Source organism: Rattus norvegicus, chromosome 14 (assembly GCF_036323735.1).
Source record: "Rattus norvegicus strain BN/NHsdMcwi chromosome 14, GRCr8, whole genome shotgun sequence".
Lineage (NCBI taxonomy): Eukaryota > Metazoa > Chordata > Mammalia > Rodentia > Muridae > Rattus > Rattus norvegicus.
Window position 1 is genome coordinate 21738723 of NC_086032.1, and position 26497 is coordinate 21765219.

At 39.4% G+C, this 26497-nt stretch overlaps 1 protein-coding gene and 1 non-coding gene across 3 annotated transcripts; one reads left to right on the top strand and one right to left on the bottom strand.

The window, feature by feature from the left end:
- The first annotated feature begins 37 nt into the window (after positions 1-37).
- Positions 38-25174, top strand: Tmprss11b (transmembrane serine protease 11B). 2 transcript variants are annotated; one of them, NM_001412524.1, is made up of 10 exons: positions 38-132; positions 4475-4590; positions 8761-8879; positions 8968-9035; positions 17666-17826; positions 18477-18515; positions 19025-19199; positions 20165-20424; positions 20887-21029; positions 21835-23385. In NM_001412524.1, exons 1-10 carry the CDS (start codon positions 125-127, stop codon positions 21994-21996), a joined length of 1251 nt encoding a protein of 416 aa, NP_001399453.1. In that variant the 5' UTR covers positions 38-124; the 3' UTR covers positions 21997-23385. The 2 variants fall into 2 exon arrangements, with proteins under 2 accessions (NP_001399453.1, XP_063129516.1); XM_063273446.1 differs by lacking the exon at positions 38-132 and adding an exon at positions 2026-2045 and having other exon boundaries at positions 21835-25174.
- Positions 7753-7859, bottom strand: LOC120096866 (U6 spliceosomal RNA). The gene has a single exon (XR_005493672.1). It is a non-coding gene; the product is annotated as a U6 spliceosomal RNA (small nuclear RNA).
- Positions 25175-26497: the final 1323 nt, after the last annotated feature.

Consider the following 26497-nt stretch of genomic DNA (forward strand, 5'->3'; position numbering starts at 1 on the left):
AGCCCTTAAAATCTCAAATATCCTCGTAGCTAGCTGACACATTTACCCAAGAACCACTATCAACACATAAAGAGTTCAGAAGTTCCCTCCACATTAACATCAGCCAGCACTGTACCAGCAAGTTATGTACAGGTAAGTGGTAATTCGCCTGCCTAACATTCTGACGAAACAGAATTTCCTTTTCTCCCCTATTTGAGTCTTATCTGAAGGACTGTGGCAAAAACAATTGTGTCTAGGTGGTGGTAGTGATTTCACAGTCTTTTGGAACTTTAGCATGGAGACGGATTGCCACAAATATGCATTTGTGTTTGCAGTCTCAAGTGTTAAGCCCTGTTTTGAGGGGTGCTTCAAAACAGGGGTGTGTAACTTAATACCATGTGAATGAAAAATATGAGGACTGTGTGACTGTTCTCCAGTAGAGAGGTAATAGTGGAGCCATTTTATTTCCTTGTGACTTAAATGCGCAATGTACTTAGAAAGGATGATGATCATGAACTCTATTTGTTTAAAAGTTCATGCTTTCTATCATGAATTATATATATTGTCTTGGATTTCACAGTATTGCTACATCATGGATGTATAAATGTATATCTACATAAATATTTTTCTGAATATACATTATTATATCTATATATTTAGGACAAAAACAGTTCCTAAGACACATCTATATTGGTAACATCCAGTGTTATTCTAACTGTACTACTGGAACAGATATACTCATTTATGCTAGAACCTACTAACAACATCTTTATTAAAGATTTATTGTGTGATTTTTGTTTTGTATTAAAGATGCTATTTTATTTATGATCTTTATTTTTTCTTATTTTCAATAGCTCTGATATAAAGTAAAAGAGCCATCAAGCAAATTTAAGTTTTACAAAAAAATACAGTATGATTGGAATTTTGTTGTTGGTTTTTTTTTTTTATAAATAATTATCGCCTTTAGTCTGGGTAGATGATAGATTTTATTTTTGTAGCATTTCAGTCTTTCTCCATTACTAGTCTACACCTGTGTAAAGTCCTAAGTTGAGAGAAAGGTAAAAGGATTAAGCCACAGTTCCAAGAAATTTGAGATGCCTAGGCAAAGCCCTAATTCTGTAATCAGCTTCTCAGAGTAAGACAGGGAGCCAATTACATTCCTGAGCTAGGAAGGATTAGGAAACGTGGTTGATTGCACTGGCGGTTTTCAGGCTTGGATGAACTTTCGGATGCATGTAGGTGCTTGAATGATGAATGGTTGCACGTAGTGAAAATAACATCAGATGGATTTCAGAACCAAATGTTACCATTTTCAATGCTTCCTTAGCATTAAAGACAGCCTGTAGAATAGAAAGAAAATCTGACTTACAGCCTAATGAACATGACAGTGAGAAATTCATGCTCAGCCCTTCTTATGGCAAAACACATCTTAGATTCCATATCATCTTGAAGTATCTCTCATGAGATTTTCCCAAAGAATATATGGGGTGATATCAGGAACTGGCCACACCGGAAAGAGTTTTCTCTTGAGCTTGAGCAGTTTCCTTCTGATCGTTAGCATTTATTTAATCAACTCTGCTAGATTATAGTTTGGGACGTCTTTATGTGATTGCCAAAGAAAGCTAAAACTCAGAAAAGAAAATCTGGACAGTCCCATGAAATAATCTAGAGGGAATATGGATAGGGAGTGAAATGTAAAACCCTGTGTCCTGTGGTAATTTCAAAAAATAAGATCAGTAAGTAGCAAGCTGCTTCAATTCTTTTCCTTCAAACGGAAGGAAAAATGAACACTAACAGATTTGGTTTGGCAAAAGTTTAATAAAAGTAAATACTTTGTGTTTTAATTCGAATATACAAAGTGACATGGAAACTTGAACTGAACTAAAAGTCTCTAAACAAAACTTATCGAAAGCAGAGGTACAAACATGAATCCTCGATTAAGAGAGAATTAGAAAGATAATAATTTGTAAAAGTTCGCAGAGGACACACAAGCAAAGGGTATGGATTCTGACTAGGAACCCTTCAGTGAGGGACACGTTGTTGAGGATGACTGTTTCTAAGCTGAGGTAAGTAGCCACTCAGGAGACAGGATTTCTATTCTTCTGGAGCAAGGTGGGCATGGGTGTGGGGTGTGGAGAGTGGAGGTGCAGGGGTGTGGGTAAATTCCTCTTCTCAGAGATCTGTCGGGGAGAATCTGTGTGAGGGGGTATTGTGAGGAATGGGTCAGACATTGGGATGTAAAGTGAATAAATACATTAATTAAAAAAGACTTATACCTTGAAGGGGCCACCAAGATTTTAGAATTGAAACTTCAGGAAACACACGAAAGGCTTATGACAACGCAATCACTATTAGACTGGAAACAAATATTTTACGCTGGAAAGGGAAATTATAATTTGGTGAAGCATTTTAATCCCTTTCCCACACTGGTCCAGTTTTACCGTCTCTGTTCTCCCTGCATGCGATGCTTGCTAAGTTTGCATCCACAGTTGTGGTTCCTTGGTTAAGCAACAGCATGGCACATCGGGTATGTACTCGAAATCTGTAAATCCTTCAAACTCCATGTTTATAAAACATTACGAGCTCCCATATAAAACATATCCCTTCCTTTTATTAATATAGTTCTTAAGTTCTGGTAAATATTTTCTCAAATGGTTCATTTTTTTCTCCTTATCGATATTCACCTCCCAGGTTCCCATTGTTCCGTTCCCAAGGATCATAATAGTCTCAGCTCTGGATTTTTTTACTTTTTAAAATTTTCAAAAGGATTCTTTATTTCATGTATATAAGTACACTGTTGCTGTCTTCAGACACACCAGAAGAGGGCATCAGATCTTATTGCAGATGGTTGTGAGCCACCATGTGGTTGCTGGGAATTGAACTCAGGTCCTCTGGAAGAGTGGTCAGTACTCTTAACCACTGAGCCATCTCTCCAGCCCCTCAGCTCTGGATTTTAATAGTCTCCACAGTCCTTTTCCTCTTCTTTCAACTATGGTCATGGGCACTGCCTGCTGGTGTTTTTCTTCCTAAGCAGTATAAGTCGTCATGTTAGTAGCTTTAAGAGGATAAAAATTCAAGTCGTAAACAGACTGTATCTTTTTTGCTAGCTTTATCCCATAAGATATACAGTTGTTGATCTTCCTGTTTTCATTCATCTACTTGTTCCATAAACATCTGTGATACCTGGCTCCAGACTATGATCAAAGCATAGAAACAACAGCCCTAGACTGCAGGATGCTAATGACAAGAGAGAAAGGGAATGATATGTAAAAATTAGAAAATATTCTTAATGTGAGACCATAGGAAGGTTGGACTTGATAGATGATGTCAATAAAGAGAATTCGCCAGAATAGAAAGATGATGTTTGAATGACAGGTCACTGGGGTAACATGAGGTGAATATATCAGGCAAAAGTACAGAGTGTGTAACAGTGACGTGGGGTTGTAGAGTCTGGTGTGTCCTCAGAACCTTGTGAGGTTTGACATGGTGAGAATCCACAATATCTCTTCATGAGTCAGATTCGTGCCTCAGTGTGATCCAGAAACTAAACTACCAGTCATCAGCCGTGATTTGAGTACTACATGTTGTTTCTTCTCCCTAGACTGTCTGCCCAGACGTTTTTCTTGATAAATTCCTGCAGAGCTTAACCTCAACTCAACCCAAGGCATTCAACCACATAGGTTGCTATGAAACATAATACATGTCTAACTTGTAGATCTATCGTTCCGTGCTTTTAGAGAAAAGATTTATTTGATCCACCACAATAAGCTAATAAGCAGGATAGACACTGCCCTCTCCCAGGACAGAACGTGACATTTTCACATGTACTGTGCACATCATAAGGACATAATAATATTGGCACATAATCATATTTAGATTTAGTGTTTAGACAGTCTTAGCTATAAATTTTTCTAAGGCATTTCTCTTCTTCTCTCTTCCTGTCTGCCCTGACATCTTTCCTGATGGATACGAACTCTATTTCTTCCCAATGATAATGGGGAAGAAATGGATCTTCCTAATGTTAGATATGACAACAGCAAGCATCTTCTGGGAAAAGCTTCTACAGTATAGATATGGGGAAAAAGGAAAAATTTCACAGTGTAACTTTTAAGGAAAGCATTTTTTACCTTTTCCCCTTCTTTCATTTTCTTTAATTTTTTTTACTACATTTCATTTGTGTGTGTGTGTGTGTGTGTGTGTGTGTGTGTGTGTGTGTGTTACACCATGCTACATTAAGTGTATATTTGAGGACAGCCCACAAGACTCAGCTCTCTCCTTCCATAATGTGAATTCCTGAGATAAAATTCAAGTCTCGCGGCTCAGCAGGAAAGCACTTTTACCTGCTGAGCCATCTTGCTAATCATTTGTTCTCCTTTCTTCTTTGTCTTTTAATGTTTCTGTACCTAATTGTGATGTTTTCGTAGGCAGCAAGAGTAAAGTAGTAGAGAGAAATATGTATGTTTTATGATGTGTTTTTCATTTCCTTCATTTGCAGACCAGTCATAGCATCCCGCAAATCTTTCCCACCATGGATGATCATCCTCGGTGTGCTTGGAGTGCTGGCCATCCTTGGGCTAATTATTGGACTCTTAGTTCACTTCCTGGCAGTAGGTAGGTATGCATTTGCGTTAATTCTGCTATGCTGTTTATTTCAATTTCTATGAGATATAAAGAAGCAATTGCAATTCATGAATCATCTCCCACTATTGGGGACCTCTGGTCCTGCAAGAAAGTATTAGCATTTGCAAATGCTGTACTGTGGCAACACTTCTCCTACACACAGGTATAAGACTGAATATCAGTTGAGACACAAATGTACAGAACCTGATAGACTAGCAAAAGAACTTATTCTGTCATGCCACATGTTCGTTACAGTGTGATTCAAGTTTTAGAGTTATTGTGTGTGAAGAAGAGAATTCAAGAGATACTGACATTTCAGCTAGTTATTTATTAATAAGAAAGAATATAGAATTCATTCTTAACAGATTAAAATGTTGGACATTTTTAAAAAGAACTATTTATTTATTTTATGTATGTGAGTACACTGTCACTGTCTTCAGACACACCAGAGGAGGGCATCAGATCTCATTACAGATGGTTGTGAGCCACCATGTGGTTGCTGGGATTTGAACTCAGGACCTCTGGAAGAGTAGTCGGGGCTCTAACCACTGAGCCATCTCTCCAGTTCCGACATTTTTTAAATTAAAATGGAGCCATATCACCTTACCTTGTAGTCTTTCCTTCCTCCAGCCTGTCCCAGCTAGCTTCTCTCCAACCCTTCCTATGCCTTCCTCTTTTATGACCACCTCATTTCTTTGATTGTTATTGTTGCACACATACACACATACACACCCGCCAAAGTATATAAATGTAACCTGCCAAGTCTGTTTTTGTTGGTGGTACATATATGGTCTCCACTGTGTATTGGATGAGCAATAAAGGGTTCGTCCTTGAGAAAGGCTCCCAAGTATCCCCTTCCAAGTATCATCAGTTTGCTTCCTATAGTCCTTGTCTAGGGGTGGAGACCCATGAAAATGTCTTAGAGTTAACACGTGTGTTGACTTCGCGATTCTTCCAGCCTTGTTTTTGCAGCCACTTCATCTTTTATTCCCCTTTATTGCAAATAGATATTCTCCATGCTGTCTATTCTGCTTACATTAGAGAATAATCGACATCAAGGGATAATAATAAAGTAAAACAAACAAATAAAAAAATAAGACAATACAAAAAATAAGCAAACGAGAAAAAGGTCAAGGAAAAAGCACAAGAAGTGTAGACAGATGCAGAGACACAAAGTTCACACAGGAATCACATAAAAACACAAAGCCAGGAATATACAAAGCGAAGGGTTATTAGGGTTAAAAAATGCCCCAAATTAACATTATGAGGCAAGGAACCTTCAAAGATGGCATTGAGTTCATTTGGTGCTGGGCCATAAGAGTGTTTGTAACACCATAGGAAGAACAACAATACCAACCAACCAGACCCCCCAGAGCTCCAGGGACTAAACCACCAACCAATGAGTACACATGGAGGGAACCATGGCTCCAATTGTATATGTAGTAGAAGATGACATTGTTTGGCATCAAAAGGAGGAGAAGCCCCTAGTTCTGTGAAGGCTCAATGCCCCAGTGTAGGAGGATACCAGGGCGGTGAGGTGGGAGTTTGGTGGGTGGGAGTGAGAGCATCTTCATAGAAACAGAGGGAGAGGGGATGCGGGGGTGGTTTCAGAGGGAAAACCGGGAAAGGGGATGGGGGAGCGGTTTCAGAGGGGAAACCGGGAAAGGGGATAACATTTGAAATTTAAATACATAAAATATTCAATTAAAAAAGGAGTGGTTTATTTCCTGAGAGAAATTCCCTTGGAGACAATTATTTTTCATTTGCAAGTGGTTATCAAATGGAGATAGCTGCTGTGTTAGAGATGGGGGCATATATCCACTTCTCTCAGCTCTAAAATCCCACCTGTTGTACACTTGTGTGGGTCTTGTATGCAGCCATTCCTAAGACTGCAGACTTCTGATATTATGGCTGTCACATTTCCATACCCTACTCCATGATATTCTCTGAGGCACAGATGAAGGAGCTGTGATAGGGTTCTGTGTATTCAAGCTGGTTTTCTGTGATCTGTTGCTTTCCTTATTTTATCCAATTGTGTTTGTCTGTGATGGTCTCCATTCCCTGAAAAGAGAATTTCCTTTGATGGGGTCATGCTTGTTTGGTATCCGGGGTCACTCTATGTTGTATACTCACATCTGAAGATTTGGAACCAGGGATATCAGATGAGAGAGAACATGTGGTATGTGTCCTCCTGGGTCTTTCTGAGTTACGTTACCCAGTATAATATTTCCTAGGTCTATTTCTTCACCTAAAAATCTCACAATCTCATTTTTCTTTACAGTGTGAATAGTATTCCTGTGTGCACATGTGCCGCATTGTTATTATCTGTCCATTGGTTCAAGGGCCGCTAGGTTGTTTCCATTTCCTAGTCATTGTGAACACAGTGATGAGCATGGCTTTGCAAGGGGCTGTGGAGTAGGATAGGGGACCCGTTGGTCATATGTCAGAGAGCGCTCATACTGGATCATGTGGTAGATTTTCTTTTTGAGCATTTTGCAAACTGATTTCCAGAATTACTGCATCAAGTTGCCTTCCCAACAGCAGTGAATGAGAAGTCAGAGCTCCTTTCCCCTTACAGCTTGGCCAGCATTTGTTGTCAGTTATTTTGTTGTCTTTATCATTTTGACTGGGGATTGTCTTCTGACAACAGCAAATGCCTTTTGACATTATTTATATTAAACATAAGATATTGTATATATTGATTAGGCTAGTATCTGTGAAAGTTGAATGTAATGTGTTAGTTGTATGCCTTAGAGTCAGATGATTGAGTTTTTAATCATTGGTTCTTCTTAATACACTATAATATTAGGTTCATTACCTAATTACTCTGAGACTGTATTTCTCTTGAAAAATTAGTATGTTTCTTAAGATTTTTCTATAGTATCATCTAGTAGTAATAGTTAATGAAGGTATCTTTAAAAATCTATAGTCTGGCAACTGGTTACTCAAACAGAAGCAATTGCAGTGTATAGTTCTTTCTGTCTTAATCAAGATGCCATTCTTAAGGCTGAGGAAATTTGCTCAGTTGGAATGCACCTTGCCTACTGTCTTAGTTTGGGTTTTACTGCTGTGAACAGACACCATGACTAAGGCAACTCTTTTTTTTTTTTTAAGGGATAAATTATTTTTAATTCTTTTTTTTTCTTTTTTTAAAAAAATATGGAACGCTTCACGAATTTGCGTGTCATCCTTGCGCAGGGGCCATGCTAATCTTCTCTGTATCGTTCCAATTTTAGTATATGTGCTGCCGAAGCGAGCACGACTAAGGCAACTCTTATAAGGACAAACATTTCATTGGGGCTGGCTTACAGGTTCAAAGGTTCAATCTATTATCATCAAGGCAAGAGCATGGCAGTATCCAATCAGGCATGGTGCAAAGAGTTCTGAAAGTCTTCATCTGAAGGCACTAGTGGAAGACTCACTTCCAGGCAGCTAAGAGTAGGGTCTCAAAGTACACACACACAGTGACACACCTACTCCAACAAAGCCACACCTACTTCATCAAAGCCATATCTTCAAATAGAGCCATCCCCTGGGCCAAGCATATACAAACTATCACATCTCCCAATTTGAGGAATGGGGTTAGACTCCAGAACCCAGGCAAATACAGATCCAGTAGTGCACATCTGTAATGATAGTATTCCCATGGGAAGATGGGAGTTTGATATAAGAGAACCCTTGGAAGCTGACAGGCCAGTTAGCCAGGCATATACTGTAACAAACAAAAGAGACCCTGTCTCAAATAATATAGAAGGTAAGGATTGATTCCTGAGGTTGTCCTCTGACTTTCACACATGCACAGTGGCACTTGTATGTCCCAACTCACACACACAAATATGCAAGTACATATGTATATTAGACACACAAACCATTCATGTATATGTACACACATACATACAAAGATAACAAGATGTTATTATTCTTTGTAATTCTTTGTTATTCTCTCTCTCTCTCTCTCTCTCTCTGTTTTCTATTATTTGTTTTAAAAGCATTTTCTACAACACCAAGATGATTTACTCAGTTGTTCCAGAAATACTAATCATAAGGGGCAATCAAAATCTAAGGAGCACAAAACATCCTGTTTTGTGTTATTATGCAATCTGAGTCTTGATTTGAAGTACATGTAATTTGAATAGTTCTTGGATCATTTTTATCTTACAGAAAACAAGATCTACTACTATCAAGGTAGTTTTAAAGTTCTGAATATTCCATATGACAGAAATTATGAAAGAGAGACATCACTAGAAAGTAACTACCTCAGTAAAATCCTCGAGATTAAAGTAAGCTGGATTTTCTTGTATTTGTTAACTGCCTAAAGTATAACTATATTATTGAAATTTGATGTTGAACTTTGCTTTCTCTTAACAGATGGTTGATGCCTTTGAGAGTTCTAACATTTATAAACAATATATCAACTCTCAGATCATCACATTGGTGTAAGTAGCTATCATTAATCATCAGAAAAAGAGATAAAGCCATCATACGTATAATTATACTTCATGTGCTCCAGGGAGAATGAATCTAGAATCTTCTGATATGGCACAGCCATTGCCAAAAATGACTAAGCACTGACTCTATCATACAAGTCAGGCTAATTGTTCAATATAACACCAGAGCAAAACTTGTGCTTATGTGATTAAGTCATTAGGTTTAAGGGAATCATTAAATGGTTCCCAAGTCAAACATTTGATGATCCTCTATTAGTTTTTTTTTTTTTATTAACTTGAGTATTTCTTATTTACATTTTGAGTGTTATTCCCCTTCCCGGTTTCCGGGCAAACATCCCCCTAATCCTTCCCCCTCCCGTCCTTTATGGGTGTTCCCCTCCCCATCCTCCCCCCATTGCCGCCCTCCCCCCAACAATCTAGTTCACTGGGGGTTCAGTCTTAGCAGGACCCAGGGCTTCCCCTTCCACTGGTGCTCTTACTAGGATATTCATTGCTACCTATGAGGTCAGAGTCCAGGGTCAGTCCATATATAGTCTATAGGTAGTGGCTTAGTCCCTGGAAGCTCTGGTTGCTTGGCATTGTTGTACATATGGGGTCTCGAGCCCCTTCAAGCTCTTCCTGTTCTTTCTCTGATTCCTTCCTATTCTCAGTTCAGTGGTTTGCTGCTGGCATTCGCCTCTGTATTTGCTGTATTCTGGCTGTGTCTCTCAGGAGCGATCTACATCTGGCTCCTGTCGGTCTGCACTTCTTTGCTTCATCCATCTTGTCTAATTGGATGGCTGTATATGTATGGGCCACATGTGGGGCAGGCTCTGAATGGGTGTTCCTTCTGTGTCTGTTTTAATCTTTGCCTCTCTCTTCCGTGCCAAGGGTATTCTTGTTCCCCTTTTAAAGAAGGAGTGAAGCATTCGCATTTTGTTCATCCCTCTTGAGTTTCATGTGTTCTGTGCATCTAGAGTAATTCAAGCGTTTGGGCTAATAGCCACTTATCAATGAGTGCGTACAATGTATGTTTTTCTGTGATTGGGTTACCTCACTCAGGATGATATTTTCCAGTTCCAATCATTTGCCTACGAATTTCATAAAGTCATTGTTTTTTTTTTTTGGTTCTTTTTTTTTTTTTTCCCGGAGCTGGGGACCGAACCCAGGGCCTTGCGCTTCCTAGGCAAGCGCTCTACCACTGAGCTAAATCCCCAACCCCAAAGTCATTGTTTTTGATAGCTGAGTAATATTCCATTGTGTAGATGTACCACATTTTCTGTAACCATTCCTCTGGTGAAGGGCATCTGGGTTCTTTCCAGCTTCTGGCTATTATAAATAAGGCTGCGATGAACATAGTGGAGCACGTGTCTTTTTTATATGTTGGGGCATCTTTTGGGTATATGCCCAAGAGAGGTATAGCTGGATCCTCAGGCAGTTCAATGTCCAATTTTCTGAGGAACCTCCAGACTGATTTCCAGAATGGTTGTACCAGTCTGCAATCTCACCAACAATGGAGGAGTGTTCCTCTTTCTCCATATCGTCGCCAGCATCTGCTGTCACCTGAGTTTTTGATCTGAGCCATTCTCACTGGTGTGAGGGGAAATCTCAGGGTTGTTTTGATTTGCATTTCTCTTATGACTAAAGATGTTGAACATTTCTTTAGTTGTTTCTCAACCATTCGGCATTCCTAAGCTGTGAGTTCTTTGTTTAGCTCTGAACCCCATTTTTTAATAGGGTTATTTGTCTCCCTGCGGTCTAACTTCTTGAGTTCTTTGTATATTTTGGATATAAGGCCTCTATCTGTTGTAGGATTGGTAAAGATCTTTTCTCAATCTGTTGGTTGCTGTTTTGTCCTAACCACAGTGTCCTTTGCCTTACAGAAGCTTTGCAGTTTTATGAGATCCCATTTGTCGATTCTTGATCTTAGAGCATAAGCCATTGGTGTGTTGTTCAGGAAATTTTTTCCAGTGCCCATGTGTTCCAGATGCTTCCCTAGTTTTTCTTCTATTAGTTTGAGTGTATCTGGTTTGATGTGGAGGTCCTTGATCCACTTGGACTTAAGCTTTGTACACGGTGATAAGCATGGATCAATCTGCATTCTTCTACATGTTGACCTGCAGTTGAACCAGCACCATTTGCTGAAAATGCTATCTTTTTTCCATTGGATGGTTTTGGCTCCTTTGTCAAAAATCAAGTGCCCATAGGTGTGTGGGTTCATTTCTGGTCTTCAATTCTGTTCCATTGGTCTATCTATCTGTCTCTGTACCAATACCACGAAGTTTTTATCACTATTGCTCTGTAATACTGCTTGAGTTCAGGGATAGTGATTCCCCCTGAAGTCCTTTTATTGTTGAGGATAGTTTTAGCTATCCTGTGTTTTTTGTTATTCCAGATGAATTTGCAAATTGTTCTGTCTAGCTCTGTGAAGAATTGGATTGGTATTTTGATGGGGATTGCATTGAATCTGTAGATTGCTTTTGGTAAAATGGCCATTTTTACTATATTAACCCTGCCAATCCATGAGCATGGGAGATCTTTCCATCTTCTGAGGTCTTCTTCAATTTCTTTCTTCAGAGTCTTGAAGTTCTTATTGTACAGATCTTTTACTTGCTTGGTTAAAGTCACGCCGAGGTACTTCATATTGTTTGGGTCTATTATGAAGGGTGTCATTTCCCTAATTTCTTTCTCGGCTTGTTTCTCTTTTGTGTAGAGGAAGGCTATTGATTTATTTGAGTTAATTTTATACCCAGCCACTTTGCTGAAGTTGTTTATGAGCTTTAGTAGCTCTCTGGTGGAACTTTTGGGATCACTTAAATATACTATCATATCATCTGCAAATAGTGATATTTTGACTTCTTCTTTTCTGATCTGTATCCTCTTGACCTCCTTTTGTTGTCTGATTGCTCTGGCTAGAACTTCAAGAACTATATTGAATAAGTAGGGAGAGAGTGGGCAGCCTTCTCTAGTCCCTGATTTTAGTGGGATTGCTTCAAGTTTCTCTCCATTTAGTTTAATGTTAGCAACTGGTTTGCTGTATATGGCTTTTACTATGTTTAGGTATGGGCCCTGAATTCCTATTCTTTCCAGGACTTTTATCATGAAGGGGTGTTGAATTTTGTCACATGCTTTCTCAGCATCTAATGAAATGATCATGTGGTTTTGTTCTTTCAGTTTGTTTATATAATGGATCACGTTGATGGTTTTCCATATATTAAACCATCCCTGCATGCCTGGGATGAAGCCTACTTGGTCATGGTGGATGATTGTTTTGATGTGCTCTTGGATTCGGTTTGCCAGAATTTTATTGAGTATTTTTGCGTCGATATTCATAAGGGAAATTGGTCTGAAGTTCTCTTTCTTTGTTGTGTCTTTGTGTGGTTTAGGTATAAGAGTAATGGTGGCTTCATAGAAGGAATTCGGTAGTGCTCCATCTGTTTCAATTTTGTGGAATAGTTTGGATAATATTGGTATGAGGTCTTCTATGAAGGTTTGATAGAATTCTGCACTAAACCCATCTGGACCTGGGCTCTTTTTGGTTGGGAGACCTTTAATGACTGCTTCTATTTCCTTAGGAGTTATGGGGTTGTTTAACTGGTTTATCTGTTCCTGATTTAACTTCGGTACCTGATATCTGTCTAGGAAATTGTCCATTTCCTGAAGATTTTCAAGTTTTGTTGAATATAGGCTTTTATAGTAAGATCTGATGATTTTTTGAATTTCCTCTGAATCTGTAGTTATGTCTCCCTTTTCATTTCTGATTTTGTTAATTTGGATACTCTCTCTGTGTCCTCTCATTAGTCTGGCTAAGGGTTTATCTATCTTGTTGATTTTCTCAAAGAACCAACTTTTGGTTCTGTTGATTCTTTCTATGGTCCTTTTTGTTTCTACTTGGTTGATTTCAGCTCTGAGTTTGATTATTTCCTGCCTTCTACTCCTCCTGGGTGTATTTGCTTCTTTTTGTTCTAGAGCTTTTAGGTGTGCTGTCAAGCTGCTGACATATGCTCTTTCCTGTTTCTTTCTGCAGGCACTCAGCGCTATGAGTTTTCCTCTTAGCACAGCTTTCATTGTGTCCCATAAGTTTGGGTATGTTGAACCTTCATTTTCACTAAATTCTAAGAAGTCTTTAATTTCTTTCTTTATTTCTTCCCTGACCAGGTTATCATTGAGTAGAGCATTGTTCAATTTCCACGTATATGTGGGCATTCTACCCTTATTGTTATTGAAGACCAGTTTTAGGCTGTGGTGGTCTGATAGCACGCATGTGATTATTTCTATCTTTCTGTATCTGTTGAGGCCCGTCTTTTGACCAATTATATGGTCCATTTTGGAGAAAGTACCATGAGGAGCTGAGAAGAAGGTATACTTTTGCTTTAGGATAGAATGTTCTATAAATATCTGTTAAGTCCATTTGGTTCATGACCTCTCTTAGTCTGTCTATGTCTCTGTTTAATTTCTGCTTCCATTGATGAGAGTGGGGTGTTGAAATCTCCTACTATTATTGTGTGAGGTGCAATGTGTGTTTTGAGCTTTAGTAAGGTTTCTTTTACGTATGTAGGTGCCCTTGTATTTGGGGCATAGATATTTAGGATTTAGTGTTCATTTTGTTGGATTTTTCCTTTGATGAATATGAAGTGTCCTTCCTTATCTTTTTTTGATGAATTTTCGTTTAAAATTGATTTTATTTGATATTAGAATGGCTACTCCAGCTTGCTTCTTCTGACCATTTGCTTGGAAAGTTGTTTTCCAGCCTTTCACTGTGACGTAGCGTCTGTCTTTGTGTCTGAGGTGTGTTTCCTGTAGGCAGCAGAATGCAGGGTCCTCGTTGCGTATCCAGTTTGTTAATTTATGTCTTTTATTGGGGAGTTGAGACCATTGATGTTGAGAGATATTAAGGAATAGTGATTTTTGCTTCCTGTTAATTTCATATTTGGATATGAGGTTATGTTTGTGTGCTTTTCTTCTCTTTGTTTTGTTGCCTAGACGATTAGTTTCTTGCTTCTTCTAGGGTATAGCTTGCCTCCTTATGTTGGGCTTTACCATTTATTATCCTTTGTAGTGCTGGATTTGTAGAAAGATATTGTATAATTTGGTTTTGTCATGGAATATCTTGTTTTCTCCTTCTATGTTAATTGAGAGTTTTGCAGGATACAGTAACCTGGGCTGGCATTTGTGTTCACTTAGGGTCTGTATGACATCTGTCCAGGATCTTCTGGCTTTCGTAGTTTCTGGCGAAAAGTCTGGTGTGATTCTGATAGGTCTGCCTTTATATGTTACTTGTTACTTTATATGTTACTTTATGTGTTATATGTTATATGTTACATTTTTCCCTTACTGCTTTTAATATTCTTTCTTTATTTTGTGCGTTTGGTGTTTTGACTATTATGTGACGGGAGGAGTTTCTTTTCTGGTCCAATCTATTTGGAGTTCTGTAGGCTTCTTGTGTGCTTATGGGTATCTCTTTCTTTAGGTTAGGGAAGTTTTCTTCTATGATTTTGTTGAAGACATTTACTGGTCCTTTGAGCTGGGAGTCTTCACTCTCTTCTATACCTATTATCCTTAGGTTTGATCTTCTCATTGAGTCCTGGATTTCCTGTATGTTTTGGACCAGTAGCTTTTTCCGCTTTACATTATCTTTGACAGTTGAGTCAATGATTTCTATGGAATCTTCTGCTCCTGAGATTCTCTCTTCCATCTCTTGTATTCTGTTGGTGAAGCTCGTATCTACAGCTCCTTGTCTCTTCTTTTGGTTTTCTATATCCAGGGTTGTTTCCATGTGTTCTTTCTTGATTGCTTCTATTTCCATTTTTAATTCCTTCAACTGTTTGATTGTGTTTTCCTGTAATTCTTTCAGGGATTTTTGTGACTCCTCTCTATGGGCTTCTACTTGTTTATTTATGTTTTCCTGGAATTCTTTCAGGGATTTTTGCGATTCCTCTCTATGAGCTTCTACTTGTTTATTAATGTTTTCCTGTGTTTCTCTAAGGGAGTTCTTCACGTCTTTCTTGAAGTCCTCCAGCATCATGATCAAATATGATTTTGAAACTAGATCTTGCTTTTCTGGTGTGTTTGGATATTCCATGTTTGCTTTGGTGGGAGATTTGGGCTCCGATGATGCCATGTAGTCTTGGTTTCTGTTGCTTGGGTTCCTGCGCTTGCCTCTCGCCATCAGATTATCTCTAGTGTTACTTTGTTCTGCTATTTCTGATAGTGGCTAGACTGTCCTATAAGCCTGTGTGTCAGGAGTGCTGTAGACCTGTTTTCCTGTTTTCTTTCAGCCAGTTATGGGGACAGAGTGTTCTGCTTTCGGGCGTGTAGTTTTTCCTCTCTACAGGTCTTCAGCTGTTCCTGTGGGCCAGTGTCTTGAGTTCACCAGGCAGGTCACTTGCAGCAGAAAAGTTGGTCTTACCTGTGGTTCTGAGGCTCAAGTTTGCTCGTGGGGTGCTGCCTACGACTTCTCTGCAGCGGCAGCAACCAGCAAGATCTGCGCCTCCCTTTCCGGGAGCTTTCGTGCACCAGGGTTCCAGATGGCGTTTGGTGTTTTCCCCTGGCGTCAGAGATGTGTGCAGAGTGCAGTCTCTTCTGGTTTCCCAGGCGTGTCTGCCTCTCTGGAGGTTTAGCTCTCCCTCCCACGGGATTTGGGTGCAGAGAACTGTTTATCCTGTCGGTCCCTTCAGGTTCTGGCAGTGTCTCAGACGCAGGAGACCTGCTGCTCCTGGGCCCTCCTCTATGGGAACCCAGAGGCTGTCCCTCTATTAGTTTTATTAATCTAGATAAAATATAGATTCTATATTCTTCTGTTTTTCTACTTAAAAGTCAGATGAAAGTCTTTTGAAACTGTACTAAGGGTTCTTCTTAAACAGAACAGAATCACATATGGACCAGGCTTTGATGCCACAAAAGGCTTTCACATACCAATAAAAGAAATGCAGTCTTCCCTGCACATGAGATTAAGCAGCAAAGTGTAGCAGAGGGAACTCCAGAATAGGGACAGTGCAACATGAGCCCAGGTTTCAGTTTAATGACCCCCGAGTCTTAAAAGAGTCACATGACCATTTGGTTCATCTCTGTGTTATGAAATATGAGTGAGAGCAGCTGTCCTGTCTTTGTCATAGACTTTAATGCAAAATCTAAAATATGTGTCAAAATATTTGCACATAAACATATTTCTTTTTCATGTGTATCTCAGTTTACAAACACATCTCAAATGAAGGTGAACATTGATTTTATTTTTGTCAATGCCACCAATGTCTACCTTTCTTCCCCCTTCCCTGAACTCATGTGACTCTTAGAATTGAAGAACTGCAGAATGGATTAAGGCTCCCATTATCATTAACCTCGGGTTAATTTTACTACTGGGGCAAAATGGAAAACCAAAGTCTTTGAGGTGTCTGAACACATTGTGCTTGTGTGTGTGTGTGTGTGTGTGTGTGTGTGTGTGTGTGTGTGTTTCTTTTTTGTTTTGTTACCCATGGATGGAATTCAGATGTGTCTGTAAGTAGCAAGATTCCAGACAAAGTGAAGAAGAGGCCACAGGACAGAGTATTTCTCTTTGACATGTAGTGCTATACGTACTAAATTCACATGAACTAAGTATCCTATAGGAATTATTAGTTTATACACACATTATTGAAGCTACTTCCAGACACTGTCCCCAGGGATCATAATTTTGTCATCATCGCTGTGCACTGGCTAGCATTAAAGCCCTTCTACATCTAAGTCCAATTTCCTAGAGATGGGGTAACTAGGCATAGGGCAACACTGTATAATGTAAAGAATCCAGAGTCTAGTATAGGATCTATCATCTTCACTGAGTAAAATTTCTTCTTTGGTAGTGGCATACTCCTGAATACATTACATAGTCTCTAAGATATTGAATTAATGATCATTTATAAAATCATACCACAATATCTTTACTATAGACTAGTAAAGATGATGAAACATACAATAATAAATGTAACAGAAAGTATCTATAACATAGCACTAACCAATACATGCTAATTAATATCTTTACCAATGGCTATTACGTGATATTGCTCTTCTAAGCTGAGCTTGATGAAAATTTCAGTTTGATGACAAAATAGAAATAAAAGTACTTTAATGTTCATTGTTTATTAATGCTTCCATGAACTTTTCCTTAACTTCTTAAGTAAAAGTTATGTGTAACTCCTCCAAGTACCTCTAGTAAAAAAAATGCCTTTCTGTTTCTTCCTCATTTGTTACAGTCCTTTTCACACACACCTTATCTCTCGTTAAAGTCTGAAAATTCCTAGAGGGTAGGAACTGTGCCTTAGTCATCACTCAGTGAAATTCAGCAAAGTCGCGCATCGATAGCAATTGCTCAACAAGTGATTGTTGAATATAGAGATCTGAGTCAGGTCTTCAGCGATCGTCTTTCCGAGGTACCTCAGGCTAGTTCTGTTTCTGAGAAGTATATAGAACCTTATGTCCTCCAAAATGCACAGTGTAGCTATGCATCTTTAGTGGACACATACATGTAAGCATGTGACAGACTAAAAGCTTCATCTAAAGTGATGTTATTGCGCAAACCCATAAAGAGGAAGCTGAATCGAGATAAGAAAGAGGAAAGGAGGAAATGTGAGCCTTAATACTGTCTGAGAACTTTATATTGTCTCCAGTCCTGAAAACAACAGCGTGACAGCACATATATGGCTGGTGTTTAAGGACCCCTGGTCAAACAAGGAAAACCTAAGAAGAAGAATTGAAAGCATCTTACATCAGATGCTGGAGAACAACTCGGGATCCTTGACTACAGATCCTGGGTCTCTGAAGCTCACGGGTAAGCATACCCATTGGATGAGCACAATGCCAGTTTATCATTTTGTGCTTAGAACGTGTCATAAACACCAAGTATAAGACTGTCCTCAGTATAATTTTTAAATGAATATTTTCATAGATTACAGAAAACTCATTCTTTCATCCCTTTCCTAGTACATTTTGTGGTTGCTTAGAACAAAATGGGATGGCTTCTTATTCTACACTAGGTATTCATACATTTAGCAAACATTGTTAAATGATGGTATATCTTGTTTGTATTTCCTTGATGTATGAAAATTAACATTAGATTTGCATCTTAATACTTGTTACTTTTTAGTAGTTCTTTTATGTACTGACATGATTCAGATTTACTTATGGAACTTAATCCTTTTTTTCAAGAGAAGATAGTCCTGATTTTTGACATTAGATGATGTTAATGAAAATATTAGCTCCAGTTAGCAAAATGTAATTCCTCAATGAAAGTATGAAGATAGTCCTTTAATACAATGTGTTCAAATGTAGCAGAAGAAAAATTCCAATAAGCTAATTCTTACCTTTTTATGATACTTTGTTCTGGATACCAATCACTGCTGGGCCTTCTGGTCTGTGGGAAATGCTTTCTATACTGCCCAGCTTAAATTTAATGTGGATTTTTTTTTTGCTCTATTTCAGAAATCACTAAAGTTGATGCTGAGAAGATTATCAACAACCGTAAGTGCAAATCGCTTTCCAATGAAATATGAGGTAATCTAAACGGTAAAAGTCAAGATCATTACAACAGGGAACAGTACATTTTACATGCAGTAATAGCTCACACAATCTTCAGAACGCTCCACAGAGGGGTGTGATTAGAATTGCATTTCAGAGATGATGGCCCAGAAAAATAAAAAAGTGCAAAACTTGCCTGGATTCACCCAGCTCTTAAATGATAAGCCTAGGGTTCAAATCCAGCAGTCTAGTGGCAGAGCCCATGGGTTAACCATGGCTTTGCCTTCCACAACTTACATATTCTCCAAGGGTTAAAGGAACCATGTGAGAGACTCTTGGGGCTGCTGCTGCTGCTTCCTGTATGGATGGTCCTATTCCTATGTAGTGTTGGATGCTGACGGCATCAGATGTAACCAAGCAGAAGTGCTAAAAGCCCAGTCCACTTTCTGCATTGTCACACACACGACAATATCTTTCTATTCTCAATGAAATCAAACCGACTACCTCTGAAGGCTGCGGGAGACGGCCAAGAATGTCGGCAACCTATGACAGAATCACGGGAGGCTCCACGGCTCAGAAAGGAGAATGGCCTTGGCAAGCGAGTCTCAGGGTGAATGGCAAACACCACTGTGGAGCATCTCTCATTGGCGAAAGATTCCTGCTAACAGCAGCGCATTGCTTTCTAAGGTGAGACGATCGTGTTCTCTGTTAGGGCAACCCAAGGAGCTGGATGGTCCTTGTCCTAGGCAAATTGTCTTCTATCCTCACAAGTGTTCTGGATCGGAAAAGCAAATTACTGATAAGCCTATCTCAGCCTTTTCTACTTTACCAATTAAAAATTGGGAAAGCCATTAGGTTTTTTTAATTGCTTCTTATGCCATTCATTTTTGATATACTTTTTTTTCTTACATGTGTCTTATTTCTCATCACTTTATACTTCAGATTCTAAACCACCTGCAGTTGCTAAAATACTACATCGCATCTCTTTTCTTCCTCTGTCCTATCACACACCTACCCAACATTTAAGCAACTGTGACTCAGTCTAAAATGCTGTTTTCTCTAAAAGGAGAAATTTCTTCTTTCTTAAGCATGGAGGTTTACATCCCCCTATTTATTGGTCTCATTAAGTATGTGTGCAGACATTAAGCATTTATGATTACCTGTGTATATGCTCAACTTGCATTAAATTTAAGCCTTTTAAAGACATATACTATATCCCTCTGTCTAGTGTACAGTGAAGAGATTCAAACAAGATGTTTTAAAAATGAATTTAAAAGTCGAATTGCATGGGGTTGGAGAGATAGGTAAGCATTTAAGATCACTTGCAGAAGAACTGGGTTTGGTTCCTAGCACCCATATGGCCACTCCCAGTTGTTCATAACTACAGTGACAGGGGATACAATACCATCTTCTCACCTCTAGGGGTTGTTCAAGATATGCATGAGGTGTATAGATATACATTCATGCTAGCAGAACACTTCTACGCATAAAAGCAATCAGAAAAAAAGAAAAATCAGACACCATTGCAGTGGGCTGTAATGCAAGGAAATATTGATGTCATAAAAGCATGCGGTAGACGTTGCTATGTACTGTAAATTGTAGTATTTCTGTCAACTAAAACCAAGCACAAAAATATGTTTTTGTTCCCTCAGGACAAATAATCCAAAGAACTTAACTGTTAGCTTTGGCACTAGAGTAACTCCAGCCTACATGCAGCATTATGTTGAAGAAGTTATTATCCATGAAGATTATGTTAAGGGGCAGCATCATGATGATGTCGCAATTATAAAGCTCACTGAAAAAGTTTCATTCAGGAATGACGTACATCGGGTTTGCCTCCCGGAAGCCACACAGGTTTTCCCACCAGGGGAAGGGGTCGTTGTTACAGGATGGGGATCACTTTCTTACAATGGTGAGTCGAACAGCGGAACACAGCAATGTGAACATACAGTAATCTTAGTACTGCGTGTACTGAGTACTACATCAGTTCTGTATGCACCGTTTTATCTCTGGGTGTCCAATCCCTGCAGGCCATCTCTCAGGGGACATTGCAAGGACCTGGCAAACTGCTTTGGTTTGGAACATTCAAAGGATGCCAGTTTAGGTGTAGAAGCTCTCTCTCCTGTAGAAACTAATAGAAAAGTTTCTGGACCAGTTATGCAGAAAGGGAAAAAAATGGTAACACTTGAAAGGTGTTTCTAATGAACATTTTGAACATCGTTTTCATTAGTTTGGGGGAGAGAGAAGTGGATGTGTTTATCCTTAAAAGAAAGGGAAGAGTTAATAAAGGTTCATACCCATAGAAGCCCAAAGTCAGTATCCATTCTGATCAGGTTCTTGGAAGCTGTTTCTCTGACACGATGGTTTCCTTTAGGTAAATCCCCACTGTTACTTCAGAAAGCATCCATTAAAATTATCGATACAAATGCTTGCAATTCTGAAGAAGCTTATGGAGGCAGGATAATGGACACAATGCTCTGCGCTGGTTACATGGAAGGCTATGTCGATGCTTGCCAGGTAGGTCTGGAAACCATTCATAAGGACCACAGAGTGTACAAACAACTGCTATCCTTTTGTTAAGGTCAGAATTGTGGAGACCATTCTGCTCTTCACTTAGGTGTTCTTTGATGTTCCTGTCAGCAACCGTTTAAAGTGATTATTGCCCATGTTTATGAGTGTTTGATAAACACTCATGACATATTTTCTCTGAGTTGAGTTCCGTCCTTGGTCGTTCACAAGTATTAATTAGTTTAATTCTTATGAGAACTGTCTGATGTAAGTACTATGATTCTCATTTTATACATAAGAAAATGGAGGCAGGGGAACATTATGTACTGTATTACAACAGAGCTAATACGTGGTAGAAATGTGCACATTTCTGGCTTGTCCCGAATTATAATCTATCTTCTTAACTGTAGATCAGAAAAAGTTAAGTCTAGGAGATATTCCAGTATTGTCAGGTCATCTCCAAATTACTCTTAGTTTCTTATCCCTCCCATGCCTAACGTTCTGGCTATTCCTCTCAGATACAAACGTCTGAAGTTTAAGCACACTCAAATGTATTTCCTAAAAACCTTCTTCATAACTAGCTTGTAACTTCTTAGATCATACTTTCAAATTCTCATACTCACAAAAGAGAATCAGGGAACACATTTGGTCAGTATTAATGGTGGCTAGTGGTGTCTAGGGATTTAAATCACATACCTCGCCACAATCTCTGTGAAGCACCAATAATTGACAACCTCATCTGGAACATCTTTACCTGCAGCTAAATTATCTATGAGGGACCTGTCAAATGATAAGTGTTCTTTGTTTTATTTAGGGTGACTCTGGAGGACCCCTAGTTCATCCCAATTCTCGAGATATTTGGTACCTTGTTGGGATAGTGAGCTGGGGACATGAATGTGGCAGAGTCAACAAGCCAGGGGTCTATATGAGAGTGACTTCCTACCGTGACTGGATTGCCTCCAAGACTGGTATCTAGTAGAAAAATCATCTTCTAATAATGAGTGCAGATCGTATTGCCTGGTACTCTATCATGGAACACCCATTTCTTTATTTTTTTTCCATTTTATGTGAGTTTTTGCATATGTGTGGGTAAATGTGTGTTTGCGCTCACATATGGAAGTGTGCATGTAAGTAGAGGCTTAAGTTGATGTTAAGAATCATCCTCAATAATTTCAATGAGACAGGATCTTGGTCAAACCAAGAGCTCTCAGATATATACTGCCTTACAAGTCAGGTTGCTGTTAGAACAGCCAGAATACAGCAAATACAGAGGTGAATGCCAGCAGCAAACCACTGAACTGAGAATAGGACCCCCGTTGAAGGAATCAGAGAAAGGACTGAAAGAGCTTGAAGGGGCTTGAGACCCCAAAAGTACAACAATGCCAAGCAACCAGAGCTTCCAGGGACTAAGCCACTACCTAAAGACTATACATGGACTGACCCTGGACTCTGACCCCATAGGTAGCAATGAATATCCTAGTAAGAGCACCAGTGGAAGGGGAAGCCCTGGGTCCTGCCAAGACTGACCCCCCAGTGAACGTGATTGTTGGGGGGAGGGCGGTAATGGGGGGAGGATGGGGAGGGGAACACCCATATAAAAGGGAAGGGGGGGTGAGGGGGATGTTGGCCCGGAAACGGGGAAGGGGAATAACAATCAAAATGTAAATAAGAAATACTCAAGTTAATAAAGATGAAAAAAAAAAAGAACTGCCTATTTCTGTCTTCTAAGGACAGAAGTACAGACAGGCTTCTATGCCTGTCAGGTATTTGTGAGCATCCTGGGGCTCCCATTTCTAGTCCTTAGGTTTTCTTGCTTAATCACTGAGCAAGCCCTCAGCTGACTTTAAACATTACTATTTTGTGTATATGGGTGTTTTTTTCCTGCCCCACATACATGCCTAGAGGTCAGAAGAGGATGCTGAATCCTCTGGGACTGGAGTTACAGACAGTATGAGCCACCCTATGGGTGCTGGGAATTGAACCTAGGTCTGTTGGAAGAACAGCTGGGCCTCTTCACCGTAGAGCCATTCCCACTGATTACTTTACATACTTTTTAAATGTGTATAATGGTTATTTTGAAAGAATTATAGCCCTAAGGGAATATTTGTAAACTTTTAAGCAAACTAAACAAGACAAAATGAGAGACCCCTGAATTTCTTGGTTCAGAAAACCCTTAGCCAAGAAAGTGCTTCCACCAAAATGCTGGTGAAATACTATTTGTGTCCTACTTTATCAGCCTACATTATTGCTATTTCAGTGCACAAGGTTCTTGGTTTTTATCATATAGATTTTGTAAAACTGTGGAAGCATAGCATTGACTGTGGTGATTTATGAGACTGTCTGAGGGGAGAGGAGTAACTCCCAAAGGTTGGGTTGAAACATGCTGGACTTTCATGTCAGAGCTTTGTAGAAAGCTGTGATTGTGACCTGACCTACTCTGAAAACAGGTATTGAATTGCAACCTCTTGTTACTGAGGCCTTCACCAGGTCTGCAATCATTCTGAGTTTCCCACCACCAATAAAACCAGACATGTTTTAAGTTACAGAGAATAAGTACAGTAATTCTTCAGCATAGGTACAGATTTTTGTGGAAATTCTCTATGTGTAATATATTTTTTTAAAAATGACCTGAACTCAGTAAAAATGTATGGTATATCCTAATTAAAGCAAAGGAATATCTTTATATCTAGTAACAGTTTGTTTGTTTGATTGATTGATTGCATGTTTACTTAATAGACTTATTATTAAATATGCTAGCTCTTCTTTCCTCCCACAGGGGGATGAGGTCAGTGTTTCTATTCTTACTCGAAGGTGAGCACACTAGCTCACATTGGAATCCTCCAGTCTGCAGAGCTTCCTAATGTGGTCCTTCATCTTCCTGATGAGTTTCAGCTCTCCTAATTGATCTGAGAATTGATTCTTCATGAAGCTGCAGAGGTGGGAGTCAGAGCCTTAGAGACCAGATCATACAGATACCAAAGCTGACTTCAGGCTCATCCCCAAAGCCTCTGACCTTCAGAAGGCTACTGTTCCCCTTGGGATTGATCTGGTTATACATTCTCAATACATCCCAGGCATTCTGGCATTCCTTTGACAATTCAAGAGAGTCCCCTGATTTCCTGTGCCCAGCATCCTGGTGGAAATAAGAACCCAGAGAAAGTCTGTAAGAAAGGCCTGGGGATGGGGTGATGGTGATGGAATAATGGGATACCCTGAGCTTGTCATCAGCAGAGTCAGCCATATACAATGGCATTTGTGGGTGTTGGAAGAGAGATGAGGCGGGGCCTATGGTGTTTCTAGAAGCAGCAGTGGGATCAGGGAGCGATAGGTATGATGTGTCTGTAGGAAGATGCTTTGCAACAGAAAATGTTAATAACCAGGCCATCTAGTGCCTCCGTTCCTAGAAGTGAGCCCAGTACATTTTATATGAGGCACAAGTCTCTACAGTCAAGTGACTTCAATCTAGTAATCACCCTTAAAATTTTTAATCAGCATTTTCTGAAATCTTCATCTATCGACTTCATAACTCTTTTTAAGATTTTAACATTTTATTAAACGTTTAGCAACTTACACTAGTTTTAGAAGAGATTTTTTTTCCATAAAGTATGTGCTAACCACATGGACTGACCCTGGACTCTGACCTCATAGGTAGCAATGAATATCCTAGTAAGAGCACCAGTGGAAGGGGAAGCCCTGGGTCCTGCTAAGACTGAACCCCCAGTGAACTAGACTGTTGGGGGGAGGGTGGCAATGGGGGGAGGGTGGGGAGGGAAACACCCATAAGGAAGGGGGGGAGGGGGATGTTTGCCAGGAAACCGGGAAAGGGAATAACACTCGAAATGTATATAAGAAATACTCAAGTTAATAAAAAAAAAAGAAAAGAAAAAAAAAAAAGAAAGCTTTAAATGCAGGATCTATCAGGAAAAAAAAATATGTGCTAACCAAATAATTTTCCACTGTGCTTGTATATTGATAGGCCTGTAGGAGAAAATATTTTATCCAATTTTCTTTTTTCCTAAACATTGGTTTTATACTACCTGGAATTAACAATTTTCTATGTTATTAAATATCTTGAATCTGTACATGTCATATGTAGCCACACTATGTACTTGTTACACTTGTTATAAAGTTTAATAAATTAAACTCTTTAAACTGAGGGTTGTTTTGTTTTTTGCTTTTTGGCAGGCGATTTTTTTGGGGGGGGAGGTTCTGGGATTGTGGGCATATGTCACCACACCCAGGTTATAAATTTACTTTTAAGTAATGATTTTAGTTCTCTTATGTCACACATAATTTCAGTTTCTTAAACTGTTCAAAGACCAGTTCTCCTAAAGTAGCTTTGGCATACTAAACTCCAATTAGTTATCTTGATATTCAATCTATTTTGTCACAATTATTACTACATCATATTCATTGTCATCAAATAGTAAATTAAACGATAATGTTTAACAACTGTTAAGTTCTTACTATGTATCAAGAATTGGTTCTAAAGACCCTAACCCAAATGAGTCTTCTGTCTATTCTATAAAGAAAGCTACTAACCTGCCTTTACAGATAAAGAGTCTGAAACACAAAGTGGTTAACAGCCTTCCTCCAGAGTACAAAACAGTTCCCACCCTGGCCCACTCCGATCAGTCACAGAAGTCCCAATAAGGAGGTAGCTCTGACAAGAAGTTTGAGCAGTTCGTATTTCCTGTGTGTTCATTTGTTTTGATATGACTTTGTTATTTGTTTGTTTGAGTTTTTCTGTAATTATTTAAAAAATTTTTGTATTCACTTTACATCTCAATATCAGACCCCCCCTTCCTCCTCCCAGAACTCCTCCCCTATTCCCCCTTTCCCTCCTCCTCTCAGAAGGAAGACCCACCAGGGTATCATCCTACTCCCTCCCAGGCATCCTACCCCCTCAATAACTTCAGGACTAGGTGCATCCTTTCTACTGACGACAGACAAGGCAGCTCAGTCAGGAGAATGGGATCCACAGGCAAGCAAGAGATTTAGGGCATCTCTCGCTTCAGTTGTTGGCAGACCGGCATGAAAACCAAGCTACACATCTGCTACATATGTGCGTAGGGGTGGGAAGAGGTTAAGTCTCTAGGTCCAGCCCATACTCGCTCTTGGGTTAGCGGTCGAGTCTCTGGGAGCCCCCAAGGGTCCAGGTTAGTTGACTCTGTTTGGTTTTCCTGTAGAGTCCCTGTCTTCTTTGGTCCACCAGTCCTTCCCCCAACTCTTCCCAGACTCCCTGAGTTCCATCTAATATTTGTCCCGGGGTCTCTGCATCTGTTTCCATTTGTTGCTGGATGGAGCCTTTCAGAGGGCAGTTATGCTAACTTTTTGTCTGCAACCATAACAGAGTATCATTAATAGTGTCAGGGATCGTTTCCTGCCCATGGGATGGGTCTCAGTTTGGGTCAGTTTTTGGTTGGGCATTCTCTCTATCTTTGCTTTATCTTTTTTTTTTAATATTTAATCTTTTC